Consider the following 18,797-nt stretch of genomic DNA (forward strand, 5'->3'; position numbering starts at 1 on the left):
TGTCCCTCCACTCCAGCGGGGTATGTTACTGAGCAAGTATATTTGTGCCGCACCTCATATCATTCTTTTTTTGTTTGTCTGTTTGTTTTCTAGAACACTATAATTATACATCTTCAAATGTAAATGCTGGCTTGCCTCTAAATGTGGCACATTCCTCATTGTCAACTCCATGTCATGGCCTTCAGGCATCAAATCCCGTCATTTCAGTTGTCCCATCAACAAATCATCCTTCTGGTTACGGAGGACACATCGATGGTGGGGCCTCCGACTACTACCTGCCACCAAACATCAGACCTAATGGAGCTCCAGCGCTAGAGAGCCCTAGAATTGAGATCACTTCTTACATGGGACTTCATCATAACAATAACCAGTTTTTCCATGATGAGGTTGAGGAGGCCATCCCAAATGCCAAGCGGTCACCTTCCACTGCCACTTTGAACTTACCGAACATCGAGGCGTACAGAGACCCGTCCTGCCTGAGTCCAGCGAGTAGCTTGTCTTCCAGAAGCTGCAACTCTGAAGCGTCTTCCTACGAGTCCAACTACTCGTATCCGTACACGTCACCCCAGACCTCCCCGTGGCAGTCGCCGTGCGTCTCTCCGAAGACCACTGACACAGAGGAGGGCTACCAGCGCAGCATGGTGGCCTGCACTCTGCTCAGTTCCCCAAGGCACTCTCCGTCAACGTCTCCCAGGACGAGCATCACAGAGGAGAACTGGCTGGGGGCTCGCAACTCCAGACCTCCTTCTCCCTGCAACAAGAGAAAGTATAGCCTCAACGGCCGGCAGACCTCCTACTCCCCGCACCACTCCCCCACACCTTCCCCACAGAACTCACCACGAGTGAGCATCACCGATGAGACGTGGCTGGGGAACACTAACCAGTACACCAGCTCCGCCATCGTTGCCGCCATCAACGCCCTCACCACCGACAGCACCATAGATATGAACGATGGGATTCCCATCAAGTCAAGGAAGACTGCCATCGACCATACCCCGTCCATGACTCTCAAAACTGAACCGGCTGGCGAGGATCACGGGACCATATCGCCAACCGCCGATTTGTCACCAGAAGATTTCTCCAGCTTTCAGCACATCAGGAAGGGAAACTTCTGCGAGCAGTACCTGTCTGTGCCACAGCATCCCTACCAGTGGGCCAAACCAAAGTCTCTGTCTCCAACATCCTACATGAGGTAAGGAACCCCAGCCTGGAGGGCAATCCTGACAGTATCTTTATTGCATGCTTTTTTCCCCTCCTTGCCCTTTCTGTCTCTGTCTCCTGCCAAATCTGCCCATCTACCCATTGCGCGTAGCCCTGTCTTGTGATGCTGCCTCCGCTGTTGCCGTGGTGTGACCACGCGTAAAGCCTGCGGGGGTTAAAGAGGCTGTTCTAGGAGCTGGCCACACGTGGGTTGTAACTGGTTATCTGCTTCCTGGGGGACGAGCCCCAGCCCTGGCAGTCTGGACATGGGGCACTCAGAAGCTTGTCAGGCAGCGAGACAGTTCGGTACCATCAGACCTCTGGCTTTACTTGAAATGGATCATCCTGTCTTAGGTTTTGTTGCAGGACAAGGAGCTGGGCTCGTTATTGTGGCTGTTACAGGGCTTTTTACATTTACGCTTTGTAGACAGTGAGTACAAATGGAATAGGAGTACGGTTCTTTTGTGCATTATTTCAGCTTTTACTTCACTACACCTGAAAGCTGCTTATCAGTTGTCCTTCCTTCCTGCCCTTGCTGGACAGTGATTTTATTTTTTCCCTCTTCCCCACTGCTTTTGTGTTGAAAGAAGAAAATCGTGTTTGTCAGCTGATCATACTTAATATACTGGTCGCATTAATTTATCGCAGGAGGACCCTGGGTAGGGAGAACTGCAGAACAGCCAGAGTCTGAGTTACATCCATTGCTTTCTGTTTTGATCTCGGTGTTGGTCTTTATTTTGAGGTCTTCTGAAGGCTGTATAGACAGAAGCACATGCTGCAGGAGGACAGTTTTGTTTTCCAGAAGTTTGCAGGCTGTGCTCAGTCGCTGGCTGTAATGGCCACCCCCTCTCCTCTTCCAGCCACTCCCACCCCCCCGAACACCTGGCCTCCTGCTTTTGCATTTTCTCAGAATGAAAGAAGTGGGCTGAAATGTTTGAGTTAGGGATGCGCGCCCTGGCTCTCAGCCTTGGCAGCCTCACTCTTCTCCAGCCAGCACCTCTCTGCTACGTACTGGCTCCCCAAACTGAGCCTGAGCAGCCCACAGCCCTTTGCGTTACAGCATGTCGTGCTGCAGTCCACTTCCTCATCATTCTCCTCCTCCTCCTCTCCGCGTTGCCCAAGCTTCTCACAGGACCCACGCTCGGTTCCACGTTGGGAAGTGTGGCAACCCCTTTGGGTCTGGCCACCTGGAGGTGGGCACTGGCTGCCTTTCAGCGCTGGGATAGAGGCTTCTAACACCGGGCGACTCTTTGGAGCCTTCCCACGTACTTCAGCAAAGCCTTCCACGTGCTCCCACTGCAGTGCTGAGCAGCCCGCGCTGGTCAGAGGGGCCGCCGGCCGGCTCCTGCGCCGGGGGGCTGCTCTTTGCCCAGCGCTTCCAGGGCACTGGTAGGACCAATCCGGCTTGTGCCCTTCAGTGGCAGCGGGGGCTGTGGGTGCTGTGCTGCTGTCCGTCGGGGGCAGCCGGCATGCCTGCGCGCTGACACAGACAACAAAGGTGAAGTGTACAAAACGGAGCCCCACTACGTTGTGTACTTAACATTTTTTTCCACTGTTTTGGTCTTGTATAAAATATGTTTCCTGGTTCACAATATGTTTCCATGTGATCTCATTAACTCGTGCTCTAGGGCAGTTGGAAGTTACTGGTGAAATGTGATTTTAAGTTATTTTACCAATCAGATACACTGACCGTGCTTCCTTCCACCGAAAATACCTCCCGTTTTATGTATATGAAAGCGCTGGGCAAGTGAGCACGGACGTCAACAGGATCACAGCCTACGCAACAGAAACTGTTATTTTAAATCTTTCCAAAAAATTTGTTAAGAATTTGTCACAACAGAGCTGGATTTTTTTCCTGTTATGTTACACATCTGTTCTATTTCAAACACAAGGGCTGGAGGGGTGGGTTCCAAAAAACAACTTGGGCTCCAAAATCTAGCCGGTCATAATGATTTTGAGATAACCAGATTTGATTACCTCCTCTGTCTCTTCCTGAATATGCGGTACAGTTTTCATCAAAAGCCAGCGTGCCTTGGAAAATCACTGACGCCTTTCCCTCCCTCTCTGGCATTCCCATCTCTTTGGGGGCAGGAGGGAGCCAGATCGGGCATACCCTCAGCCAGGTGCCGTCGCCCTTCCCAGGGTTTTGTGGCGGGCATCAGCCTGAGAGGGAAACCACTTTTTTCTGTTGTTTTAAAAATTGATTATGTTTTTCATTTGGTGTAATTAAAGCTCTACCCACTTTAGGCTTTCCAAGTCCCAGAGCAAGGGAATAACGAGTCCATAATAAGGTATAATACATAATAACGCCCGCCCTAACAGAAACACTTTCTGTTCTTTCTGTGCCTCGTGCTTCCCTCGGGTGCTTGCAAGGGCTGTGAGCCCAGCGGCTCAGCCGGGTTCTCGGGCTGCGGGCTCTGGGAGCAGGACCCCCGGGGCTGCGGGCTCTGGGAGCAGGCTGGGGCTGGCACCCCCCGGGCTGCGGGCGCGTGGCTGTGCTCCTGTGTGGGGCTTGGTGCACGGGTGCTGAGGCTGCGAGGCAGGGTGGGCGGGCAGAGCCAGGGCTGAAGCCACATGGGGTCACCCAGCTGTGCCGGGGGGTTGCCCATGGTGCTTTGGCTGCAGCCCAGGGCCTCATGCCAAACCTTTGGATACAGGAAACGAGACGGGGCAGAGATTGTCTGAGGATGCTTCAGAACGAGCCCTGAGGTAGCGATGGGGACCGTGCCTTTTCCAGACCAATAGTTCAGGATTTGTGCATTGTGCTATCTCACTCAAATGTGAGAAGCTTCTGCCTGTAGTCCTTTTATAGTTAACGTGGCAAATAGTTTCAAAAGAAGCGCTCTAGCAGGCAGTGATGGCATGAGCAGGTGATGCTGTGCTTTCCCAAGCCCTCGCTGTCCCAGTCGCGTTCCTTTCAGTGACATTCCCTGCTGCTCTGCAGTGCTGTGCAATGCAGAATCTCTCACAGGCAAAAATGCCAAAGCCGAAGTGGACGTACATGGCTGGGCTTCTGCCCTTGGGTACTGGGGCACTGTTAGTAGCTGTTTCCAAAGCTAAAATCCCATTTTTATTTTTTACCTGCTCATTAGCATGTCCCAAATCATCCTATATTACAACCAAAAGTATAGGCGCTCATGGAAGTGCTGGGTTTCTGAGTATATTACACATTTTTTAGGACTTCCTCTTTAGCCTCTGTATTTGACCAAACACAGCCTGAAATTTCCTAGAGACAGTTCCATACTCGTTGAAGAGCAATGTGTTGTACTTCTTTCAGGCATCATCAGTTTAATCCAGGAAGTATGTTGGCCTGTAACACTTGAGTTTTCATTAAATGTAGTGTTTTGTAGGGGAGGGGGAAGAGAAATGGTGGGGTTTCTTGGTTGGACGTATGGCATGTATGAGGTCTACCACACCAAAAAGGAGCTTCCAGAAATAGACACCCAGCTCCAGGTGGCTTATAAAAGCCCCCTACTGTATCTTCTTGTACAGTTTATATTTTTAACCGTTGAAAGCCACATTTTATTTAGCTGGAGTCTCTTTTTCAACCTCAAAAATATACCTGTATGTCCTTGACCTCACAGGCACAGGGTCATGCCGTTTTGCAGAGGGAGGCTGCAGTGAGGGCTGGGTACCAGTCTGCCCGCTGCCAGAGCACGTTTGGCTTTTATCTGCATCACTGGGCTAGTTTAGTTTTTGTGGATTTTTTGGATTCCACTTTTGTGACTGTGACAGTATTAAACCCAAGCATGCAAAAATTGTCCACTGAGGCCCCAAACCATATGATTTCCTTAAACATCATGATTTTAAAATGTCACATGTGTTTTTCCTTCTTTCTTTTGATTTGTGGACCTTTGTTGCCCTTTTTACATTTTTTAAAATTTTTTTTACATAGATGTTTTGTTCCAGATCATGAGATAGGGGGTCGCCTTACTTGGGAGAAGCTGAGTTTCTCGATAAACTGGGACTTTCTGAAGATGGGAAAGGGCACCAGCTATCTTAAGAAGACATGGTCCCCCGTGCAGCAGCACCGGATTTGCTGACCTGCGCATTCATGGCCAACTTGCGTGTTTATGGCAAGCCAGAGGAAGTCCCTCAGACAAAGCAAAGGCAGGGCTGTCTGGGCAAGACCCAGTGAAGTGGGGACTGGTGGCTGTGTGTCGGTGACCATCTCCTGGGGCTCATTAGTATTAATTGAGGGGCAGGGAGAGCAGGCAGGGCAGAGCCCACAATGCCTCTGTTCTTTTCCTCTCTCTTGCCATATTCGTGGGGATGGGGGTATTTAGATGCTTTAACAAGTCGGGTTTGCCCCCACGTAGCAATTGATTAATTGGTTGCATTAATTGATTAATTGATTGCATTAGGTTGCTGCACCATAGGGCTGAAGACTGCTTGGAAGCCTGTCTGAATGAACTGATTTTTTGTTGGTTGGTTTGCTTGTTTGATGTAATCCTCCCCACGCTTTCTCCTGCCTGTTTTTCAGTTCATTCAAACACCCCTGTGAGCATCTTATTAATGGCCTTCCTTCACCAGCTTGTTTTAGCACCATGTGATTCTAAATTCAGAACGAGCAGAAATGCGCTGCCAGCCACTTGTTATCTCCATTCCCCCAGCAATAGTTTCTTGTTCTTTCTCTAAGCCAACAGATGCAAAACTTCCCATGCAAATCGATCTCTGAATGTGAGATTGTAGGACAGTAGTATTGTCTGGGCGTATGACGACAGCGCTCATTCTCAGACTGCAGCATGAGGAAATCCAGTGCCACATGCACTCCACGGAGGAGCTACTTGCTCCGCATGCCAGCAAAGCCCAGCCAAGTCTGGGGTGGGACGCAGCATCTATTTTAACAGCTCGCAGCCGGATTGCTCAATTGTCAGACAGGAAATTAAAAAAAAAAAAAAAGAAAAAAGAGAGAAAAAATCTACCCGCGTTAACTCATAGGTGAAATATAAAGTGGGTATGTCTTTCTGACCACCGTCAAGTTGGTGGACATATAGGCATCACCGTTGTTTTCTCACTTTTCCAGAAAACACCCAAAGGTCTTTAACAGGCATCCGCTTCAATGTGAGACATGGGTAATAAATAATAAATTGTAACCATATTTGCATTTGGTGCACAGTTGGAGCAGGGGCAAGCTGGCAGCCTGGCAAAAGTTTCAGCAGCCCTGTGGTTTCTCTAGTTTATGTTTTTGTTTCTGAAGGAACACTCCCTGTTAGAGAAAATGGGTCGAGTGCAGGGCACTGAGCCTCAGCCATGCTCCTGCCGAGTCCCTTGCTTTGCTCTGGGTGCTGAGCCACGCTTGCCAGCCGGCTTTCCCAGGGTGGCAGAGCCGCTGGCTGGGTCGTGCCCCCCGCCACGGACTAGCCCCCGCATGGGGCTGGCGAGCCCTCCGACGCCTGTCGCACAGCAGCCTAGGTAAGGCCAAAGATGCTCGCATGCCTCTTTTTTCAAGTGGCCTTGGGCATCTAGTAGCTTAGAAAATGTAATGGTAATTTAATTCCCGATTGCATAGCAGCCATGTGAAAATGGGGCTTAAACACCTTTGCAAAGGTCAGTAGAAGTTTTTGGCTTTGTTTCCTCGCTGTCTTTATTCCAGTGTGCTGCTTAGTATCTTTCCTTTTTGCTTTCTGTAACTTGATAAATCTCTCTGCTAAAGGCAGAAGTCAGCCAGACTGGATAATCTGTTTTTGATTTAATCATACTCTGTATCTGGTGGATGCAAAATAAATCACTATTCATCTGTATTGTAATCTGATTTATGTAGGACCCAGTTGCATTGAGCAAGTTTTCTGCAGCCCAGCACCGGGTTTTGCAAAGCCACCTCGCCGCAGCGTCCCTCTGCGTGGCGTTCGGGGGGCGACAGTTAGATTTATTGCAGCGTGGAAAGGCATGGGACAGGTTTTCAGCTGGTGGAAAGTTGGATCCGAGGGGAATGCGGCAGCGCGTGCTGGCCAGGCATCCTGCGCCAAGACCTTCCCTTTCTCCTCTTGACCCTGTGGAGGGGCTCTGCTCCCCTCCCCGTGGCGCTGCCTGGGTGAGGTGCTTTGGGCCTTTTCAAGTTGATAAGGCTTGTTTGCAGCTACCAGATTTTATTTTACCACTACACCATTCGCTTGGTGACTTTTTCCTTTAACCATGTTTAGCCACAGGAAATTAAATGCACGATGAAGATAACCTAACATAGGAAATAGCTCTGACAGCCCCAGCCCATGACACTGTTAAAGGCATCACTCGGCTTCCTTTATCAGGAAAACTGCCATTAATTGTCAATTTATAATCGGGCAGGTGGTATTTTGGAATTTCAACAATAGATTGCAGGCTAGCAGCAAACTATATTTTTGTTTTCGGGCTTTATTTGAGAACATGAATTGTACAACTTAATTATATTGACATTTTCAGGTGCTGATTTGAAGGGGGGGTTTGTGGGTTTTTTTCTTTGTTTTTTTAAAGAGATGTAATTAGTTTTGGAGCTATTACTTACTTCCACGCATCTTAAAACAAATCCTTCTTCACCTGAGGGCTACCTGCTGCCAGTCAGAGTTGTCCTTTTTAATTAAGTGTTAAAAATTTCTAATCTGATGGATGTTGTGTCCTCAGAAAAAAAGAAGATCCAGCAAGTGAGAATTTACTTGAAACTAGAAACATCTGTTTAAAAATGTGTGCTGATCATCACCAGGAGAGACACAGCTGTTTTGCTCTTCTGTCTGTCATTTATCATTAGTCAAATGTGGCTTATCCAGAATTTTGGGTTTTTTTCCAGACATTTTCAAATTAAAGTATGTGTACCTAGTGTGGTAGGCAGAGTAGCGGCTATATACAGTGGTTGAGAGCCTGTAATTTTTTGCCATCACCTTGCGCTTTGTACGAGCGTCTAGCAGTGGAAGACTTTCTCCTCACCCCCGGGATGGGCCCTGGCCGCTCTGGGGGAGCAGCGTGCGCAGGAGCTGGGAAGGTGCAGCGTCCTTGGAGCTCCTGTGCTTGGTGGGGGGGCAGCCAGGTTCAGGATTTGTGCTTGGCAGGGTCTTGCCTCTGCAGAGGGTGCCCCACGGGCTGCTGCTGGGCCCAGATGTTCGTGGAGCCCTCACAGAGGAGCATCTTTCTGTTGGCCAGGCTTCCGTCTGGGCTGAGCTGGGAACTGTGTGGATACTTTCTCCCCCTCTGTTATTTGTGAGGTTGCTCCCTGTCCTGAGGGCTGGAGAGCAGAACGGCTGGAGGTTTGGATCAAGCTGGGCTCGGGTATCAGGAGTGCCCACGCAGGGCGGGTGGTCCTGTCCGCACCCAGGGCAAGGACTTGGTGGCTTCAGCTGAGCCCTGTAATGCACGTAGTGCGTGTCTGTAGGCGTTCAAATCACGTGGCTCAAACTTAAAAGCAGCGAAGAAAGATAGTGTAGAGAAACACAGCACCGTCTGAAGTCCCACCGGTGTATGTGCACTGATGCACTAGCAGATGCATGTTAGATATGCTGGTGATAATGGGCTGGATAAGCACTAAAAAAAATAAATAAGGGAAAAGCAAAATAAAAGCCAGTGGAAGTGGTTAAAGTCTCTGTCCTGCAGTGGGCGGCAGCAGGGACGCTTTGGGGGATGTGAGGGCTGCGTGCCTGAGGAGCTGCGAGCACATGGGTCACTGGGGTGGCAAATGGAGTGCTCAGTCTGCAGCTGGATGTGTGCTTGCAATGCGTGGCCAGCGCGGAAGCTCCTCTGCATCCTTTCCCCCCGCCGGCTCATGTGGGCTGTGATGTAGCAGGGGCACGGGGGTCCCCCAGGGCCAGCCCCCACCAGGCTCGTCAGCCTTCCAGCTCCCTCACCGCTGCTGCGGCCGGAGGAGCCCTCTCGCTGTGGCAGGTAGCCCTGCTCCGTGGGACGGGGACTGGGATTTGCTGTTCGCTGGGCATCTTCTCCGGGGTGGTGGAGAGAGGATGAAGTTTGGTGTAGGGAGGCAGGGTAGCATGTGGGGTTGTGCTGCGTAGTTCTTTGTCAAGGCTCCTGAAGGGCACCTGGTGCGGAGAGTTCGCCAAAGGGAAGAATATATGCTGAACATGAAATCAGTGTTTTCATTGTGAAGCTTTTTGCTTCAATTTCAAGATCAATACATTTGTCTCAGGCCTGCTGTTTCTACGGTGCTTGTTTGCCTCTTTTTTTTATTTTTTTTTCAACCCAAAGCATCGACTTGGCGTTCCTCACAGCCAAGCTCTCCTGACTATTTCCTAGACTGGTTTTACACTGGAGTTGGGTTTCTAAGAGTGACACTTTCCCCACCATTGCATGATGTCAACCCTGCTTGCTTTTGCAGTGGTAATGAGTCCATAATATTTCAGTTAATTGAAGACTCAATACGGGGCCAGAAGAGTGAGCTGGGTTTCCTTCGGGCTTGTGCGTCACCGTTGGTAGGACTTGTGAGTTCTGACCTCAGAGCTTGCTCCCTTGTGTGCATGGACCAGAATGAGATTGGCTTCACTTTGAGACCCTCTGACGTGTTTTCTGTTGGGAAGGAAGCTGGAAACGGCTTTTTTTCTTCTTTCCACCCCCTGCAAACTGAGCAGATTTGTTGAAATCCATTAGATTCATTAAATGTAGAACCCCTCCAGAGCTGGTTTGGCATTCACTTTCACAGCAGTGAAAGCAGTAGGTTCCTCTGCATCTTCCTGCCTACCTTTTTTTTTCTCTTTGGTTCAAGAATCAATATATTAAGATCTTTGTAAGCTGTGTCTTAACATTTTTCCATTTTGGTTACAAATTGGGTAGCATCTGGGCCACCAGCTATTCTTGACCTGTAAATCTTCATAAAATAACCATTGCCTTCTAAATTACTTATGTTGTGGCATTACCCATATTGATGAAATTTTAAATGTAAGATGGTGAAGGATGAACTGCGAAGCACGGTCTCTAAAGTAATAGTGCTGGATGCTTGTGGTTTGTGATAGTGTACTTGATGTTAATTTTTAATATGTTTTCTTTTCCATTATAGCCCATCCCTGCCTGCCCTTGATTGGCAGCTGCCATCTCACTCAGGACCTTATGAACTGCGTATTGAAGTGCAGCCGAAATCCCACCACCGAGCTCATTATGAGACAGAAGGCAGTCGAGGGGCTGTGAAGGCATCTGCGGGGGGCCACCCTATCGTGCAGGTACCAAAACTTGTAACGAGCAGCACAGGTTGTTTGTCTTGGTGCGCTGCTGTGCACACCTTTTCTTCTCCAAAACTGAGAAGCGATGGGAGGTTTTTCCTGTCCTCAAAGATTCCTGCGCCTTAAAGTGTGTTTTAAATGGGGTGGACCAAGCCTTCGTTAAAAGCAAGGTGAGAGCATCTACTCGCTTTCGGCAGCATGAGTACAGTGCAGGCGGGGTGCTGCTCCGTCAGTGTGCAGCTCCACAAGCGTTCAGCTGGCAGGCGGTGACTGGGGACCTATCTGTGCAGCTGGATTCCAGGCATGCACTGTATGCTGAGATCAGCTGGGGACGTGCCTCAGTACATTTAGTCCTGAACTTGCGGTTGGGTCTCATCAGAGCTGCGAACACATGTTGGAGGGCAGAGCTGTAGCAGTAGTGTGGAACTATGTTGCTGGTCTGGATGTTGCAGCGAGTGCTGAGCTTTTGAATTTCTTCTGTTTAGTCCCTTAAACGCTTCCAGCCACCCTGGAAAGCCTCTGAGGTCTGAATCTAGTTTCATGAGTTCTACCAAACTCTTCAGTTACTGCATATAAAGCATTTAATTTAATAACACTGTAAACTGACCCTTAATTCATTTATATGACTAGTCTCATTCATTTTTAAAGGACCCTTCGCAGGGGTAGGAAGAACAAGATTTCATTGTTTAACACACACACAAAGAGAAAAATAGTGGGAGAGAGCCAGCTGTGCCTGTCCCTCCCTAGCTGCTCCTTTCTCCCCCAGAAGTTAAAATGTCCAGTGCCTTCTGGCAGGGCTGTGACCTGCTGTGCAGCAGGGCCCGCGTTGGACCCTGGCCGGTGGCCACGGACCCCCGGCTGTCAGGGGGGCAGGGGCTGCCACCGTGCTGGCGCTGCCTGGCTTTATGCTGCAGCTTTTCCTGCAGGAGCAGCGGCTTGGCGAGGGAGCGGGCGCGGGAGGCAATGTGCAGGGAGGCGATGTGCAGACCGCGTGTGTAGGGCTCAGGGGCACGTGTGTTTATTTGGTGTAAAACCCTGTTAGCAAACACAGTGTTTTGAAGGAGTGATGCGAGTCAGAGATGATGCCGGGCAGGGACTGCGCCTGAAGAATGTGTGCGCTGCTGCTGCTGCTGCTGCTGCTGCTGTGGCAGCTGGGAAAGGAAAGTGAAGGGAGTTGTCAGCAGCAAACACAGTTCGCTCTTTAGCTCTGCCAAAACTCATCAGTGACATAGGATTATGAAGTGATCTGCTGAAAGACGAAAGGTTTTAGCAGAACATTTGTAAGTGATATTAAAGAGGAGTTTGTGGCAGACACGCTTGATGACAATTAATACCTACGCTCTTTGTGGCTTTGATGCAAGGAAATGTAAATGGGGAGGCATCAATTCGCAGCGGCCAGCCTGGTGTTTAAAGTTTCCTACGTGCTTTTTGAAAAGACTGAATGTGATGCCAACATTTAATTGGACTAAATGTGTCCAGACATTTCCCCTCTCATCCCCTGTCCTGGTCTGTTGGGAGGGAGCGTGCTGCTTCCAAACACAAACAAGTGTCAGAAGAGAGGAGAGGAAACTGCGGAAGGGCATGGAGGGAGAGGGGAGGAAGCAGCCAGTCCTAGCCCTGTCAGATGGCTCTACCGGTTTAATAAGGATTAATGCATTTTTCAGTCCTTTCATTACAACCTGAACACTCTTTCTCCAAAAAGAACAGAAACATAAAAAGGGCCAGAAGAGGCTTCTCCACACTGCATTGCCATCCCGGCTTGAGTTATCTGTTTGAGGAAATACTTTAAGGCTTCTGGCTTAGACCAGAGTTGGGTGGATGGATGAACAGTACTTCCAGAAAGAAAGAACTTATAAATACTTTTTATGAGAGAAGTAGTAAGCACTTACACACAAAGAAGGACTTAAAAAACAAAAATGCAAGGAGGAGGAGGAAATCTAGGGAGTAACTTCTGATAAACTGGTGACTGACAAAAGCTGCAGTCTGCATCTGTACATCGATGTGTGTCCAGATGTTGCAGGTGTTTGGGCTGGGTTAGATTCAGTTCACTCTGTTACACAGAAGGGAGCTCAGGCTTCAGAGTTCACACTTGGGTGTAAGCTCAACCAGTATCTGAGTGTGTTCAGCTGAGAGATTTCAGATCAAGCTTTTCCCTCTGATATTTCCTGCTGTTTTCAGTGATGCTGACTCAGAAAAGCCCCTCATAAAACTGCTCTGACCTCTCGCACTGCCCTTGTGTGTTACTCTTTTGCCCTCTGTGGGCAGTCAGAGCTTTCTTATGTCACTGCTTTGGGGGAGTCTGCTTAAATTCTGCTTTTGTTAAAGCTCTCCACCTTTACCTTGGGCAAAAGGAGAATGTGGAAGAGGTCTCTTCCTCCCTCCTCTGTTTCAAACCCCCTCTCACTCGCATCCTGCTTTCCAAACCAGGAGATTTTCTCACGCTGATACCTCCACATATCTGTGCAGCATGCTAAGGCAGAGGAGAAGTAAATCCAGAAAGCATCCACTGCTCAGGGCACAGTTCCCCAGGGCACAGTTCCCCAGCAAAACTGCCGGGAGGTTGCTTTCCCTGCAGCCAGAGTGTGTTTATCTTTTTTTTCCAAGCAACATTAGCTTCCTTGGTGCTGCTCCATCTCTTCTTGTAGGAGGTGGAACATCTGAGAATCAAAGGTTTCAGAGGCGAGCGTGCTGGACGAGGTGGCACAGGAGGACAGGAGTGTGGTGTGTCCCACCTTTTGGGTGTGACATGAAGCCCAGTGTTAGGAGAAAAATTGGGAGACCCCTTTTTTCCTTGGTTCTGGTGGCTCCCCCAGGCTGGTAACTTTTCTCTGGAGCTGGAGAGGGCCCCATGTGGGAGCTTTGCACTGGGGCTGGGCAGCGTGCTGAACACCCGCCAGTGCCTGCGATGACTCTTTTCTCCCAGACTGAGCCAGGGAAGGGCTGAGCATGGCTGGCTGCCAGGGGTTCATGCCGACCCCCCGAGGGGCGAGCCTGGCAGGTGCTGGCAGCTGCCTGCGGTACCAGAGCCTTGCCCCAGCCCGGTGCTGGAAGGCACCGCTCGCTCCTTATCATCTCGCTGTCATCTGCCCAGAGCTTGCTCATGGAGGCTCCTGCCGGCTGTCCTGGGCGTCTTTCATCCACCAGGATTTCCTATGGATTTCCTTCTGTGGGGTGGCTGCCCTGTCCCTTCTGCGCTTTGGAACGATACAGTTTTGGGTGCTTCAAGTTGTCTGTGAAGGCTAATGAGCCCGATAATGCAATATTCCCCTCTCTCACATTGCGCCATTGCCTGTTTGGGTGTTGGGCTGCCGTGGCAGCCCGAAGCTATTGCCGTTCTCGATTGCTAAACGTTTTGAGAGTGGGCTGAGCCGGCACACCTAGCCAGCTGAAAGTGCTGCAGCAGACTGGCAAGCCAGCGGTGCCAGGGAGCGATGCTGGTGAGCTCATGGCTGGCACCGGCTCATACCCCTTAGCCGGGGGAAGTATTTTGCCGGTTGTCGTTGCCTTCGGTGAGTGCAGGCTGGGTCCTTCCCTCCCTGAGTCAGAGCAGGGCTGCTGCCCCAGCTGGTATCAGGCGCGACGAGGCTGCTGGCTGTGCCAGGTGAGGGTGAAACTGGGGACCACTTTGGGGAGCAAAATCATGGTTCGTAGCATCCTGCTGGCACCTCTGCACTTGCAGGAGCTCACGACTCAGGTGAGGTTTTCTCTAAATGAAGCAAGATGAAGTCAGTGGTGGCTTCAGGAACCCCACAGGGTTAGATAGCTACAGCCATATTTTAAGTGAGGTGAATTTAATTCAAGGGGTTTACATCCAGAATGCCTTAAAAACGTCCTCTGGACCTATCTCCCATTCCTCATTCAGAGCATGGCGGTGAGGAGTTGCTCAGGATGGGGTTTACATTCCAGCCAGTGATGGCTCTGTGTCAGCTGCAGGTAAGTAATCTGGCAGATAAAAGTTTGGGCTCCCTGGGGAGGGATGGCACCAGATTATAAATATATGGTCTATAGATATTCTAATTAATAACTCATCTTTGGAATAAGTCAAACACGTTGGCTGCCTGAGATGGAATTTTTACAAGCAGGGTGCGGTGTATCTGTGAGATAAAATCCAAGTACTCAAGAATGTTTAATTAAAGGGTATGATGTACTCCCATGGAAGACTGGACTAAATGGTGAAAGAAAATATTCAAATGCACAGAACAGTCTAGTAAGCACTTTCAAGAGTCATGATGATTATTCAGTTTTTTGACACAAAATATGCCAGGAATTTTCTTCAAGATCATGCTTGATGTGAGGTAGATAAATTGGTTAGAAAAAGGGAAGAAAAGGAGTTGTAGGGGTTTTCCTTTTTTATCTAGGTAATGGGGACTAAGCAGAATTTTTTTCCCTCTTGGAAAAAATAAGTTAACATCGATGAGACAGTGAGTGCTGCCTTGCCTTCCCCTGTACCGCCTTGCCACGAGGTGGTGGAGGCTGTGCACGGCTGGTGTGCTCCAATGCAGAACTTGATCTGAGCCTGTGAGCAGATGCATAGTCTGAACCCCCTCATTTTACAGGCAAAGCACAATAATTTGGCTGCTGATTTGCATTGTCAAAATGTTGTCTGTGCCAGGAGACTTGCTCACAGGAGCTGGCTGTGTTGTTCCTCAACAAGATCTCCAGTAGGCACTTTGGGTCTGATTTTCAAGGGCCTTGAGGCATACGTTGGGATTTTTAAATCCCCTTATGACTAACAAGTGTTGAAGCCTCCCCTAAAGCAATTGCTGCCTCAGTGGTTTTGTACCTTTCCGCATCAAGATAATGAGGCAGCAGCATGCCCCTGGGCTGTTTGTGCACCCCGGTAACACACTCCACGCGTTACTGTTTGCTTGCCATGGGTCAGCTGGTTTTGTTGCGTTTGGATAATGAGCTCAAGTAGCCCAGGTCCAGGTGGTGGCCACCGCAGGTATCTGTCAGAGCCCTTTCATCTGCCAGACCCAGGAGCCATGAATACCTTTTGCGAACCCCTCAGGGAATAGAAAGCCTTGCTGATCAAACCATGGTACATGGAGGGGGGCAGCAGTCAGTCCAGCGAGCTGCAGATGCTGTCAGCTGGGGGCTGGGTGTGTGTGCCCCCGGTCCCACGTGGCACCTCTCGTGCACCCGGCTTCGGAAATGTCACTGGGCTTGTGCTGTTACACAGCAGGCAGGATGGGAAGGAGAGAGAAATGCAGAGCTAAAGGCAAAGACTGGAAAGAAGTTGTTCACCACTGATGCCAGGGAGGAGATAACGGGATAAGGAAGCCGAGAGAAAGGCTCTTCCAGACAGAGTGGGGCGAGCCCTTCACAGCACTGCTCTGGTGCTGCACAGCAAGAGTGAGCCCCTGGTTAATTTAATGAAGTACAGGGTATGAGACTAATCATATCCTTGCAGTGAGTGTGTAAGTGCTTTTCTTGGTAGGGGTACCACAGTGCTGCCACCATTGTTGGGGGCGTCAAGGGAGTTGGGAAGAAAACAGTCCCTGGTGGGTCCAGCTCATGGCCATCTGACCGGGAGGAGTGGATGTGGAAAAAATCTTGTTAGTGGCTTTCCCCTTCCCCCTCTGGGTCTATCGCCAGAGAAGAGGGCATATTCTCGTGAGTAAGCAGTGATTCAACTCATCATGCCACCATAGACTTCCTCTCTGTGCTGCTCTTGACTTCTTTGTAGAAGACAGCATCACCCCTTTATCCAGATGGAAATACAATCCTTTCTTATGGTGAGGATATAAAGACATTGGCAAGCACCTGTTAGCCAGGTTGCAATTAATAGCACAAAGCCATGCAACCATACAACAAACCAGACAGGGAGCCTATGTTTTATAGCCTTGTTTTAGACAGCCGGTACTTCTTAAGAATAAATCTAACCTGAATGGCTTTCTCACTTCTTGCATCTGTATAGTTAAAGCTAACCTCAAACTGGCAGACAGATAATCAAAAGTGAAAAGTAGAATGATTTGGCAGATGTTTTAAGGCTGCTATTGCTTCTCTAAATCCAACAAATGGAAGAAAGCCCACTGAAAGCTTTCTATCATGGTTTTTCATCATTAGAGGATCGTGTTTTGGGAAGGGGGGAGTTTCTCTCTTTTGTGTTTCACATGAAGCCGGTCCTGCAGGGTAGGCGCAGCCATAGGGTGGCTTATGGCCCCCTGGGAAGGGCAGAGCCCAGGAGGGCACTGCGCTGGGAAGTGTGCTGCTGTCAGCCGGTAAAGGTTTCACAACCCTGAAAACGCAATTTCAGCTCTGATTTCTGAGCGGTCCTGGGGACAGGCCTCTGCTGTTCGGTGCAACAGCCCCTTCCAAAGGCAAAGCAAATTTTCCCGCACCCAGCGCTGGGGGGATGATCTCTGCTCTCCTTCAAACTGATCCCTTGCCCACGCTCAGCCTGACCGACGTGATGCACATCCCGGCTGTTGGCATGCCAAGGTGTTCAAGCTTTCCAGCCTGAAGGATTTAGCCCCACATCCTGGCTTTGCCAGCGGTTTGGGCTCACTGGCTGCTGGCAAAGCATAAGTTAGTGGTGGCCTTGTGGGAGGAGGGGATGGAAAGTGGTCCCACTCCTCCGCTGTCTCTGTCTCCGTTCCCTTGGGAAAGGGGGTGATGGTATCAGCTCCTGGTTTTCCTCTTCCTTGGCGTCTCCCGGTTTCCTTTCTGCCTCATACTTTGTGACAAGGGAGTCAGTGGCATTGCTCTCGCTGTGTGGGGTGTCTTCTAGCCGTCCTCTGGTGGTGGCTGATAAGGCAAAGAGCTTCTAGGTTAGACCTAGGAAGGAAGGAGATGAGTCATCCTTATCTCTAGCACTGCTCGCAGAGCCGTCCTTTCTGCCTCCCTGGGCAGGCTGGTTTTGGTGGTCAGCAGCACACGCACCCGGCGTGGTGGCAAGCAGCATGATGGAAGGCTCTGCAAGACCAAGGCAGAACATGAATGCAGTAGCCTTTCTTCTCTTACTCCTCATTTACTTTGTCCTTGGGTCTCACACTGCATCCTTTCACTTGGTGAATTTTTTGCAGTGTGGACAGGGTTTTTCCTGCACATTGTCTGAAAGGGCGATTGATTGTTGTTTTAGAAGCATACCTCAAAAACGTGTATCACTACTTTCTGGGGACGAATCAGGACTCATCCGTGACTGTTTGAGTGCTGTGCTGCTTTTTGTCCTGTGCATCCCTTATGGCACCTACTTAATAATTGCATCACTCCTGCTAAAAGTTGCAGATGCCCTGTCTCTTGCTCTGTTTGAGTTTTATTTCTAGAAGCTGGCATTCCCCTCTCCTGCCAGCGGTCAGGTCCCAGGCAACATAAGAAAAATCTTCCTTGCCTTGGTTTTTTCTACATACCTAAATAAAGTGTGAGTGTGTCTGTACGCCTGGGGAGTATCCGTCAGTGGGTGGTGCTCAATGAAGGTGGAAAGAAAGAAATTAATATAATAGGCAGGTGAAATAAATAGGTGATTTCTTTGCAGCGGTGTGCTAGGAAGATACCTGCATGAGCTGCAGCAGCCAGGCAAAGAGGTGTTTGTGGTACTGCTGGTGAGGCTGCTGCAAATGTGCTTACGGAGCTAAATGTTCCCAGTTCCTTCCTTTACACACGCTGTCAAGATCTGCTAGAGCTCAGGAGCCTGTCGAGTGATCTGTTCACTCTTACATTTCTTCTTTAAAAAAAGAAAGAAATGGTTCAGCTTGATACAAGAAGAGAAAAGCAACAGCCAGTGAGATTCTGGAGAGGTTTGGCACATTTGAAAGTTTTTTAAATGGTCATAATGTAAAAACAAAAATTGCCAATTGCTTAATGCATGTTCTAATAGGTCTTTGTCTTTTGGGAATGTTATTCGAATGCCCGAGCTGTTCGTGTTAAAAAACGGCCCCTGCATCTGCATGGTGATTGCTTTCTCACAAGGCCAGTTGATTTTTCCCCAGTAATCTGTGGTGGAAGCACCTTCCACTGAAGATGCTTGCAGCAGGGGGAACACCTAGAAGTGATGAGAGTCTCAGAGTCCGCAGGCCAGAGTCCTGCAGACCTCTCTGAGCTTCACCAGCTCTTCTTCTGCCCTCCCTGTACCAAGAGGGAGCTGCAGACGCTTCTGGTTAGCCAAAAGAGGCTACCGGTAGTGCTACAAATGGGTACCTGCTTTTCTAAGGGAATTTACAACATGGGTAGATCTTTTGTGTGCCCCAAATTACCAGACCTCAGTTACAAAAAAAAAAACCCCAAACCCAACAAACAACCAAAAAAACCCCAAACCCAACCACATTCAAAGCAGTACTGGGATATTCCTGGGGTCAATCGGCTTAGCCTGCTTAATTCAAGCACATGCTTAGGAGTTTGCTGACTCTTAATCAGTTTAGCTGTTTTTAAGAAAATAAGACTGTGGATGGGTAAGATCTTGAGGACTGGGTTTAAAACAATTTTACAGGGAGGTTCAGATGATACGTGAGGCTGTGGTCTAGGCGTGAA

General features: G+C 49.4%; 1 protein-coding gene across 3 annotated transcripts in view; it reads left to right on the forward strand.

The window, feature by feature from the left end:
• The window catches only part of NFATC1 (nuclear factor of activated T cells 1), a 111,637-nt gene that overhangs the window by 8,764 nt on the left and 84,076 nt on the right, over positions 1 to 18,797 (forward strand). For all 3 annotated transcript variants that reach the window (XM_037381382.1, XM_037381383.1, XM_037381384.1), the window contains exons 2-3: positions 94 to 1,192; positions 10,169 to 10,328. In XM_037381382.1, coding sequence (XP_037237279.1) covers positions 94 to 1,192; positions 10,169 to 10,328 — 1,259 coding nt within the window. The remainder of the gene's footprint in view (positions 1 to 93; positions 1,193 to 10,168; positions 10,329 to 18,797) is intronic.

Source organism: Falco rusticolus, chromosome 3 (assembly GCF_015220075.1).
Source record: "Falco rusticolus isolate bFalRus1 chromosome 3, bFalRus1.pri, whole genome shotgun sequence".
NCBI classification, from domain to species: domain Eukaryota; kingdom Metazoa; phylum Chordata; class Aves; order Falconiformes; family Falconidae; genus Falco; species Falco rusticolus.